The sequence below is a fragment of the Chanos chanos genome, chromosome 10 (genome assembly GCF_902362185.1).
Source record: "Chanos chanos chromosome 10, fChaCha1.1, whole genome shotgun sequence".
NCBI lineage: Eukaryota > Metazoa > Chordata > Actinopteri > Gonorynchiformes > Chanidae > Chanos > Chanos chanos.
In genome coordinates this window covers 18,886,186-18,898,340 of record NC_044504.1, presented here as the reverse complement: position 1 = coordinate 18,898,340, position 12,155 = coordinate 18,886,186, and the positions used below count along the sequence as shown (strand labels likewise).

The window sequence follows — 12,155 nt, the reverse complement described above, 5'->3', positions numbered from 1 at the left end:
ATGTGATTGTTGCATATTATTTTATGTCCTGTGTGCATACATTCCTTGAAGCTTCTGTTCATGAGTTAAATAAAGACATGTAATGTAGTTCTGAAGTGTGTGTGTGTGTGTGTGTGTGTGTGTGTGTGTGTGTGTGTCAGTGTGTCAACCTCTTTGTTATACAGCCTAGAAAGGAGGAGGAGTGGTGTCACACATACCAAACGCCTTGTGTTAAAAAGGGAACAGAACATACACATGTATTAGTACAAATTCAGCAGCTACGAAGAGTGCAGAGATTACAGAGCACGGCCTGTCTGGGATAATAGCACTCAGTTTTTCATCTCTGTTATTTATTAATTCTGTATCTTTAACTGTATGATTCTCCTTCAGCTCACCTAGAGCTGGTATCACTGTGTCATGTGCTGCAATTCACCAGCCATTAAACGAAGCTCATTGGGTTCTTTAGTTAAGCTGTAGCAATGGGCTTTAGTTGTGCTTAGTATGCTGTTGGGCAAATTTTGACAACACCTCATGCAAGATGGTATTGAGAATGGAACAATGCGGTCTTTAAAGCTTTTTTAAAAATTCTTTCTTTCTTTCTTTCTTTCTTTCTTTCTTTCTTTCTTTCTTTCTTTCTTTCTTTCTTTCTTTCTTTCTTTCTCTCCCTCTCTCCTCTCTCCTCTCTCATTCTTTCCTTGTTCTCCTCTAAGACAGAACAGCATTGACTTCTAAGGTTTTGTATGCTTTACAGATTAGGCGTGTGTTGAGCAACAGCACTGGTTTACAATGACTGTTGATCCTATTTTTTAAGGATGAATACCCTACATTTATGAATGATTTATGGCTTGTTGAATGAAGAAGTGCCAAGTACATAAAAATGTAAACCAACTTCTATTTTAAAACTGTTTTAAACTTTTATTTCTGATGCCATACTGTGATTTTCATTTTTTCCTCCAAAACGATGTGATTCTTTTAAATGAGATTTTGAATAAATCAAGGATTTATTCAAATGTATAATTGTGTTAGTCAGTGTTTGTTAGTAGCACAGACCAGAATCACTATCAGCAAGTCATGCACTAACCTGACCCATTTTACCCAGAAACAGGGTGTGGTGTTTCTGGAGAAGCAATTCAGAATCATTCACCCAAAAGATACACAGAATTTTTTTTAACCAGTGATATTTTTTCAACCTCCCCTCTTTCATTCCTTCAGTTTCCTCAATTCCTTCCTCTCCCTGATGAAGTGGGTGGAATGACTGGGTGAAAAGGAATTTAAGGGATGCCTTATTCCAGTGAAGGAGCCTGATGAAATATTTTCCTTGAATTTTTTTTTCCTTGGAAGTCTATCTATAATGTTTTGAAACAGCCTGTTATTTACTGCTCTGCACTGTGACCCAATATGTCATTCTAAACCTGTAATGTGTTTAGGGAAGTGGAATCAATTTTATGACATCTTACACAGATTATGACTGAATTTTATTACATTGATTATGATTGAATTTCATTGTCTGTGATATTTAAGAGCACATAACAGACATACTACTGTATTTCTTCGCTGTTGTCTACGTTATGCACGCTTATTTGTTTAAGACAGTTATGATTTCCTTAATTTCCTTTCCATTACAGTTCTGCCTTTGGCTTTTTTTTGTCAGTTACAGACTGAGAATGAAGACTTCAAGTCACTTTAACCTTGTATCAGGAGATATAGTTTGCCATTACTTTTAAATGCAAGGTCAACATGCATTTATCAACATGTCCTCACAACATAAATCATGTTGTAACACAATTACCCAATGTTCTGTTAGGGTGAGAGAGAGAGCAAGAGAGAGAGAGAGAGAGAGAGAGAGAGACGTCACAAGATGCCTTCTAATGACTGTGCAGATGTGTACAGACATTTCACATGGCATTCTGAAACAAGCTTTTGTTCTGGATTTTTGACACGTATGCAGTTCTACCTGTTCCTGTAATCTCTTTACACAGGATTTTTCTTTGAAGGGGCTTTTCAAGCTTTCCAGTGTACTTAATGTCACTCATATGTGATTTTGATACATAACTTAAAATAAGTGTTTTCACCCATATCAGTCATGTGTGTGAGGCTGATGTTCAGTCTCCAGTGTACAGAAGGATATATATTAGTGAAGGCAGACGGGTTTCAGAACATACTGTTACCGTGTTTGATATGCGAGGCTGTCCTAAGGGGCATTGTGTACCTGCCTGTTTTACCTAAGTGCTTCAGTGACTGACTGTGAAATTGACAGTCTGGGCCTCTGAAAGTGATATACAGTAAATGTGACTGTTAAAGTGTAAAATTCATGAACACACAATTTTAAAGCAATACACTGCCTGACCTGTCTGAGTGGGCTTTACCTGTAGGCGTTGAGAAGTTCTCAACGATTCAAATTGCAGTTGCCTTAGGAATTTAAATTTAAGTCACCTTTTTTCAGATTTGTCAGTATGCACATTGTTTGAAAAAAAAAAAAAAACTTAACTATGCAGCTATGATGTGGTTGGTCTCAGCACATAAAGCAAAGCATAAAATTAATGATATGATATGAAGATAACACTTGGTCTTACCTTACACAATGGTGAAGTATGGATGATACCGACAATATTTTAACATTATTGATACCGACATTCTGCTGTAGCCCAAGGTAGAAAGTTCGGTTAAGAAAGTGGGTTGTGCACAGTAACCCGGGTAGATTTGAAAACACATATTTTTTTTTTGCCTGGTCATCATTAGTAAACCTAACCAACTTAAAAATGAAATTAGTCATATTTGCCTGCATCTAATTTTGACAACATTAATTTGTTTAGCCGCATTAGTGTACTGCCTAGTCTATTATATGACAGCTTCAATGTTAGAGCCATCCTTGAGAAATCCATCCATTGTTGCATGTTTATTTCATCACAACAACAGTTGGGAAAGAAAATTTGCATAGTGAAATACAACAATAAACCAAACAAACAATCGTTTCACCCTTTTCTGCTGCCGCCATTCTTCCACTTGTTTACCAAGGGCTCTAACTGGAAACTGAGCGCATGTGAGATCTGTCATCACGAGTGTGAGATCTATCATTAACGAGTACTGGACAATAATTTAGAAAATCGAGAACTGATGTAACTGCTGGAGTACTCGAATGCTCGAGTACTCTGTGCAACCCCTAGCAGGTATAAGTGATTTCACATGCGTCCTTTGATGTCTGCCTCGCAGCATCACAGTCAACCACGTGTTAATAAGAAACCACAAAAACTCAATAGTGACCTCTCGGTGTGTTTGTGTCTCTCCAGGTGAGGATGAGGATGATAACAGAAGGACAAAGGTGCTGGTCCTGAGTTATCCGCAGTACTGCCGTCACCGCTGTGTTTTGGCGCGCCTGAGAGGCCACCCTGCGGGGCCCCTCTCGGAGCGAGTGATCCGAGCTCTTGGCGGACTGGTGTCCCTAAAGGGTGACACCAGGGTCCTGTACTGCAAAGAGACATTCCAGCACCCCACCCTCGGACACAACGAGAGTGTCTGTGACCACTTTGGTAAGCTTTCGCTGTCTCTTTTCAAAAGTATCATTGTGCTAACACTTTTGTGACTTACAGAAGCCTAACATGGCCATATCAGCTCTAATGACATCTTCAAAACGTATTTTTAAAACTAGGCAAATAACATTGACGATAAAGCGTGTTGGAGTGCCGTGAATCAGTGATGATTATGGTGCATACTTTTTGGATGAAGTCTTTATGGAAAGATACATATCACATGTATCAAAAGAAATTCTTACATACGGTTCTATAATAAATATTATTTGTAATAAGCACAAATGACTCAGGTTAATCACTGGTGAGTATTAACAGATTCTTGGCAGATACTCCTCTGTCTTTTTAGAAATAAAAGCCACTGCAGAAGTGGATTCATTCCAGTTATAAACTCTGAGCTAATTGAATTTTAAGAGAGAGGCTTTGGAGTATGAACCTGGTGTTCAGTGTCCTGACATTCTTACAAGCACTCAGACCAGCCACACGACTCCCTCTCTCTCTCTCTCTCTCTCTCTCTCTCTCTCTCTCTTTTTTTCACATTTTTGTCCTCTGTCTGACTCAAGTGGTGGTGTGAACATTGTTTTTCCTCCTCTGGCTCCTCCAAGACAGTATGTTTAACATTTAGAGTTTCATTCCACAGAGGAAACAGTAAATTCAACAGCGTTTAATCCTGATTTTATTGGGATTGGTTCCAGAGGTTTTGAGTAAGTGTTGTGGTTTCACACACATGCACGCACACACACGCACACACACACACACACACACACACACTGATGGAGCAGATCTGCAATGTTTAAATGATATTTTTGACCTTTGGAATTTGCCAGGCCTCTTTGCTCAACTCCCAGAGGTCCAACCACTAGTCTTCCTTCATTTCAACCTTTTAACACTAGTCTTCCTTCATTTCAACCTTTTAACATGTTTTCTTGTGACAGCAATAACAATCAAACCTGTCACAGTTTGACGAGGTTAGTTCAATAGCATTCCAAAGTTTATATTTAGCCCCACTAACGTATGACTAGAGAGAATATTAACCAGTGACACAGAAAACTGACCAACTGTTTCTTAGACATGTCAAGTGGAATTGGCCTAATTAGCCTTTGGTTGCCATGCCCTGAAATAATTGAATTGGAAGGCTATAGTCTATTGTTGACCCATCTATTGTTGTTCTATAGATTAAGTTTTTTTGCCACCCTAGATCATAAAAATATTTTCATCGTTTTTCATACGCAGACTGTCTAGTTGTTATATGACGTATCCTGTGTCATATGCAGCAACCATTAGCAGCTTATGTGTTTCTGTTGTCACTTCAGAATGATTAAATATTATATTTGTAATTCTCTGAAGGCCATGCAGCCTCCTGTGTAATATCTGAAAGTATAATGAAGGAAAATCTTCTGATGTATTATGCAGAAAAAGTCATTCAAAAACATAAATCATTTTTCCCATTAGGTTAGTCCTCAGTGATTATCCCCTAGTACAACAAACATATGATATTCCATCAGCAGTCATGCATGCGTGCGTGTGTGTGTGTGTGTGTGAGGAGAATGTGTGCTGTGTTGTTATTTTTTATTTTATGGGAATTGTTTTGTAACGAGGGCAATGTTTACCATATAGTAATTTGTTGTGTGTCATTGCAATGAGGATTAACCACATAAAATGGATGAAGGAAAAAGGAGAAGCAGAAAAGAATTTGTAAAATTGTAGTCCTTGGAATCATTTTCAAACAGAATTCTCCAGAATCTTCACCGTCCTAGAAACCGTATTGTAGTAATGGTTGTTATGAAGGATATTAAATCAATACTCGTGTTTACCCAGCTATACACTTACATGATCAAAGTCTATTTTCCAAGGTCATCTGGACCTGAACTCCACTCTTCTCAAGCTGGCGATTCTAATTGGCCCAAAAATTTCATTTCTCTTCTCTTGAGATAAATCAAAATAGGTAGAATAATTATAGTAGATTGTTCATATCTGAGTCTTTGTCTGTTAGAGATGGAGGGCCTTCATTAACATATATAAATATTCATGAAAATTGATAGTTCAGAGTTTTGTGTAACAGCATATTGTGTGTTTGTATCTGTTGTATATCCAGTATAGGGATTTAAACCTCTCTGAAAAATCTGACACTACTGTTACAATTTGAGAAAAAGAACTCAGGTAAAAATTGAGAACTAAAGTGCAAATCATATTACCATCTCATAACACCAGCCTCCATACTTTAAGTTGTATATCGACAGAAAGGTTACACACCAGGGGGCTAACTCAGAGTTAGTAGAAAACCTCCTAATAGAAGAGCCCTATGGCTTCATTCTCCTAGCAAAACGAAGCCATAGGGCACTTCTGTTAGGAGGTTCACTAACTGCTCTGAGTTAACTAACTCAGAGTTTTCACTAAACCCGCTTTCTGGAATACCCCCCTGGACACTTTGACTTTCCTCTGTTTACAAAACACCCAGACTCACTAAAGTATTGGAAGTGTTTTCTCTAAACATGGAAATCTGTTTTAAAACTCACAAGGATCCCCGGTCTATCGTGTGAAATATGCTGTGTGAAATATGCTCAGTTATACGATACTGAGGTGATTTTTGTCTTTGCATAATTTATTTTGTAAAAAGTAACTGTCTGTGTTCTCAGAATGACATATGTGTGAACGTAGACCTGTTCCACTGCAGCAGATTTGGAAAACAACAACAACAGCAGCAACAAAAAATGATTGATATCTATGAGTCTTCAGGGGGTACAATATTAGTATTATAACACGATAGTAGAGAATGTCATCCTATTGCAAAAAGAGGGAGAGAGTGTGCGGAGAGATGGAGATGGATGAGTGGAGGAGTACAGTGCCAGAGTGAATCTGAGATGTTCAGCCTTATGAAACCTTCCGCCCTTTTTAATTTACATGATCTTACTCTCCCTACTCTGTTAATCAGGCAGTGACATTTAATCTCCCCTAACCTCCTCAACACACACACACACACACACACTCACACCCCCTCCTCTCTCCTACCCTTTCCCTTCTCGCTCCTCCTCCTTAGACCACTCCTTTACTCCTTTTCTTCCTCTGTATGACTTGAACCCCATGCACCCTGCCTAGATAAACAACGTATTTCAAAATTTAATTATGTTTTTAAGTTTGGAGTTTAATTACAGCAAATGTCTGTCTGTCTGTCTCTCTCTCTTTCTGTCTGTCTTTGCTCTTAACCCTCATTTATTTCACCTTAAGGGGATTTGGAGATTTTTTATTATTGTTTCAGGTTTTTTAAATAAATATTTTTGCAGAGCGTGCTCAAATTCATCATATTGCATTAACTCTGAGGATGCTTTAGGATGGAGTTTTGTTTGTTTGGCACACTCTTGTTTTTTTCTTTTTTTTATTGCATTTATGATGTTGCTTTGGTAACTTTTACAGAATTACACTATATTCCACAAATGTTTTCATTTAAATCTATTTTAACGATGTGGTAAAAATGATTCACAGCACACATATGAAGGTTTTAGCTGAGCCAAGAGGCCTGGCAAGGTTTTAACTGAATAAAACCATAAAGTACAAGGTGAGGGTGATCATTTAGATGAGTCCGTTTGTTTGGCATGACTGTTTTAACTTTGTTTGATAGGATTGTGTTGGAGCTTTAGTCTTAATGATTCACACTGACTGAATTATTCACAACTGACCATGCTTGTTATTCAGAGTGTGTTAAAACTTGAGCATGCTTCAGTCTCCCTCAGCATTTACAACTGAATGATTTTTCATGTTTTGATATGCCCTCTTTGTATCTGTACTGTTTTTGGTTTCTTTACCCATCTGTCACTGTATTCAGTCAGGACTGTGTTATGTAAAACAATGCATGTTTTGTTAGTCTTGTGTTTTATTCCTGTCCCAGATTCATTAAGACATTGTGTCTAAGTTAGCTTAATAACAGTGGAATGTTGGCTGTGTGCACTAAGGAAAACAGTGTTTTCATTTGGAAATCTGAAATAAAGCAGAACAAATTTAGCATTAATCAGAGAGCGATTTTTTGCCTGGTTGATAAAATTAAGGATGATTGCTTGATGAGTAATGTTGTAATATGGAACATGTTTTGTCCTCCAGATGCTGAGGATTATTGCCCCCCCCCCCCCCTTCTCTTTTACAGCAAACAGCCTGGGGAAGTTTAATTTATCCCTGTTTGTATCTGGTTTAGATTTTCCTCAGACAATCTGAGCTTCTCATTCATTTAGACTAAATTTAGCCATAATAAGAAAGGACAGTTATATTCATTTAACAGCTCTTCATTTAACCTTTCAGTATAATTATGTGAGAGTGTGTGTGTGTGTGTGTGTGTGTGTGTGTGTGTGTGTATATGCTACAAATGATCTTTTGTTCTCCTTCTTAAACATGGGCATTTCCACAGCTAAAAGGAGAGGGGGCATAAGTATATGCAGCAGTATAAGAGACTAGGTATATGGTACAGTCAGTCACACATTCAGAAACACTTTTGTTCTTTGAAGAGCAGCAAATGGGTATGATACATTTTCCGTAGGCAGTGATTGTCTTATATTCAGTCAAAGCTAAACTAGAAGTGACTTGTTATCAATCATCTTGAATGTTTTTTGAAGCAAAGAGAGAGAGAGTTTGAGAGTGTGTGCTTCTTTGTCATGACAGCTATGAGTTATTCGCTTAACGTTATTAAAACAGAGAGCCACTGAGTGGGAGTCACATTCCTGACCTATTAGGGTCACTTCCAGCCATTGTGAGATCATCAGCGCTACCCAATATCTTTCAAGTGATGTAAGCCAATCAAAAGCTAGAGAAGTTTACTGAAAAATGTATTGTATTGGGGCCACATTTATACCTGTAATTGTCATTACATTTAAAAGCTTATGGAGTCCTACATTCTATCGTCTTCTGTATGAAGTCAACAATGATAAATAACCTGAAACTGTGATACCATTCAACATTTCCAGAAAATTTCACCCTTCTTTGACAAGTTCACTCTTAAGCTTTTCATGTTAGGTAAACTTTGTTCCTCCATTCTCCAGTCTGGTAGGTTTGAGATAGGAGACTTTGTTTGCGTATGAAGTGCTGATTACTTGCATAGACTTGCTGATTTCTCTTGGAAATTTCTTCACACGTCCGTGAAAAACAGATCCATGGTGCACTCCCCCTCACGTTAGCGTTCCCATTTAGATGCCTCAAAGAACTTGCTACTGTCCTGTCTGCGTCTAGACATGCATATGAATTAGTCAGGGCAGGAGAGAAACAAGCTGAATCTAACTTAAAACAGGTTAAAACAGGTAGTTATGATATCCAGAATACAAGCCTCAAAAATAGGTGTGATATTTTTATAATTTGCCATCCAGAGCAACACACAGATTAACTGTAAAATTAATTAAATTGTATGTGTTTTATGATTAACTGGTTTTGATTACGCAGGCATCTGCGGGTGAGTGTGTATGTGTGTGTGAGAGAGAGAGAGAGAGAGAGAGAGAGAGTGAGTATGTGTGTGCGTGTGTGTGTGTGTGTATGTGCGTGTGTGTGTGTGTTTTCTCTACAGTAATTAAGGGCATATGGTTGACCCTGTTCCAATCAGTGAGAGCTGTAAAACTCAGTTCATTTTGCTGGCTCTCAGTCTGTCAGTATTAATGAATGGTGGGAGTTTTGAAGGTCAGCATATACAAACCTGCCTTGTGTTATGTCATTTTTTTCTATTTTTGATTTTAGAATTCCATTTTACAGTGGTTAGACCACATTGTGCTCAATGTCAGCTTTTTCTCTAGAGCGAGAATCGCTGCTGTTTTTAAACAAAAGCCAATCAGCTGTGTAGTTGAAACGAAACAATGTGATCTGGTTTGACAGGACTGTGTTTGGACTAAATGAATGCATGCTCTGTCTTGTCTGCCTTTTCTTTCTTTCTTTCTTTCTTTTTTTTTTTAGAGATAAACAGCTTGATAGTTTACTTTTACGATGGATTTGAGATTTAAGAATTTGAATTAAGAATGAAGAACAAGTGGCTTAATATTGATTAGCTTTCAGCTCAACTCACCGTACTGCTTGTGTCATTCTTCTCATTCAATTCATCACCCAAAGAGAGCATTTTCAGTGTACTGTAGATGTGATGTTATTACACATATGTCATTTAGATATCTGATTAGTAGTATTTGCGTTTGGAAGATGCTTCTTTTTAACTGGACAGACTTTTGCCTCACAAAGACTAGTCATATCACTTATGTAAAAAGATCGCTTGGGGCCCCCTTCTCGAAGAGGAGGAGGTGGTGTAAACTCAAAAGTTATATTTAATTTCCTGTATAAATAATACATGCTGTGATGAAGGCTTGTTTCCATGGTAACTGATTTCTCTCAGGGGGCCCTGTGATATGCCTATTTTGATGATGATGGATGGAGCTTGATAATCGTTGCCTTCCCTCGCTCCACATTTATAAAGAGCTCAAAGCAGGCTGAACACAGATTGTTTTTTGTTGAATTTTGTTCCGCTCAGCTATCAAATGAAGAACATATTCATTTTCTTGGTTAAATGTAAAAATCGGAACCAAGTTTTTTTTTTCTCTCTCTCTCTCTCATATTTAAACGTGTTCCACAGCTGCTGTTCTCTGAATCTGATGGATAATATCTCTGAAGTGTTTCACAGAAAATGCTTCGCAGTCCAAAGACAGTCCTATTCCAATGATAGGACTGAAACCAAACAATAGATCAAGTCAGCTGTAGCTCATGTGTAATAACTGTTTTCATCTATTTAGATTACTTAGGAACCTTACAATGTCACATTTGGTGTGAAACAGTTCACGTTAGCGCAATTCATTCATTTTTCCTTAACATTGAACACGATGGTGGTGCAGAGATTATGTAAAGCTCTGGAGTCAGCTGGAGAGTTGTCGTTGACAGCGATGATGTGGAACAGAGCAAATGTTCTCTAGGCCATAATGGGCTTTTTAATTAAGCTGCGTGAGTGACAATAACAGAGACCAGGGTTTAATTGAATTGGAAAATGAGATTCAGCACCACTCAGACATGAAGGGGAGTGTCTGACTAGTGTTAAATGATGACATGGTCATCTGGAGGCACTTCCTGTGGGTTTGAGCCTGATTCTCTGTGTGTTCCGTTAAGGTGGTATACTATGTAATGACATCATATTATTGAAACTCACCCACTGATATCAGATCAAATACTACTGAACTGATTTCATTCTCCTCTCTTTTTCTAATGGTGCAGGATGCCCTCATCATAACAGCTGAAAGTATCTTATAGATCTGCTCATGTCTTTAAATGATTGTGGCAGCTGAAAGTGACATGTTGATGTCAACAGTGAAGGCATAAGACTTCCCAATGTATCAAATGTTTTGTGTGTGTGTGTGTGTGTGTGCGTGCGTGCCTGTGTGTATTAACTATCAATGTTAAATCAGTTCATGTAATCATCAAGAAACTGAAAAGTCCTCCCATCTCAATCACTGAACCAGAATCTGTTGTTGGTTTTTGACTTTTTAAACTCAAATTAAGCGCTGTATAAATAAACCATGTCTCATAATTAATGGTAACACTTGCATTTTACATTTATACGCATAGTTGTGACCCATTATCTGTAAGACAGTTGCTGTAGTTTTTCCTTGAATCAGATCCATAAGAAAATTACTTCAGTAAGGGATGATGATCAGCATGTTAGGTGTCCCAAATAGTAACTCTAGAATTCCTAGCATGTCCACCCTTAACCTTGGGAATATGTTTGGAATGCAGTTGGCTTTTAGCTAATTTCCAGAAAATTGTGTTCTCTGTGCTTACTGTTTTTAAAGCAGCTACAACTTTCTATGAAATGCTATGATACTTAAAATAGCAAATGCTCTCGGCTAAGAAGCTTTGCTTTGATCTATGTTTTACTGGGGTGTTGTTTTTTTTATCACACGTATACTCATTCTTGTGAGGTTGTGAGGTTAATACCAGAATCTTGTCCTGGGAGCAGCAGACTGAGGGCACATGATAGGAGGCCACACCTTTAGTGACACATTCACCCAGTGGGGTTAAACTGTCACTGTAGCTTGACCACACACACGCTTCTTACATAACATGAGAAAGAAAATCTGCTCATAGTTGTTATCAAGCATTTTTTTATTGCATGTAGGCTGAAATCATGATGAAGAGCATGAGGTTTTCAACATGCACACACGCATGTGCACACACACACAAACACACGCATGTTACAAGAGTTTGATGTTTTATATAAACAATTAATCAGTCCCTGATACCAAAGTAAGCTCATGTATTTGGAGCTCTTTAAATAGTAAACAAAAAGGCAAATAAATTGGTTCATTCTTTATGTGACAGTAAAAGGACAGGACATCATGTCCCCTCTCTGTGAGAAGGAGCCCTTTTTATCTGTTCCTCTACGGTAAACGTCAAAGTCCTCAAAAGACCTCAGAGCTCTTTGCCTCAGTTATATGTAGATGTGATTAAATTGTCAGTATTACACCTTGCATCTACAACTGTGTGAGTGTGAGTGTGCGTGTGTGTGTGTGTGTGTGTGTGTGTGCATGTGTCAATGTGTGCGTACATCTGCCTGTCTATCTGTTTGTGTGTGTGTATGTGTGTGTATGTATGTGAATGACATATTTAAACAAAAGCTACACCACTGTGCAGAGCCCTTGGCATTTGGGTTTTATTTAA

At 38.0% G+C, this 12,155-nt stretch overlaps 1 protein-coding gene across 1 annotated transcript in view; it reads left to right on the top strand.

The window, feature by feature from the left end:
- LOC115822065 (AT-rich interactive domain-containing protein 5B) overlaps positions 1-12,155 on the top strand; it is a 39,599-nt gene that overhangs the window by 14,268 nt on the left and 13,176 nt on the right. The window contains exon 5 of the mRNA XM_030785713.1: positions 3,267-3,506. Within this exon, the coding sequence (XP_030641573.1) occupies positions 3,267-3,506 (240 nt within the window). The remainder of the gene's footprint in view (positions 1-3,266; positions 3,507-12,155) is intronic.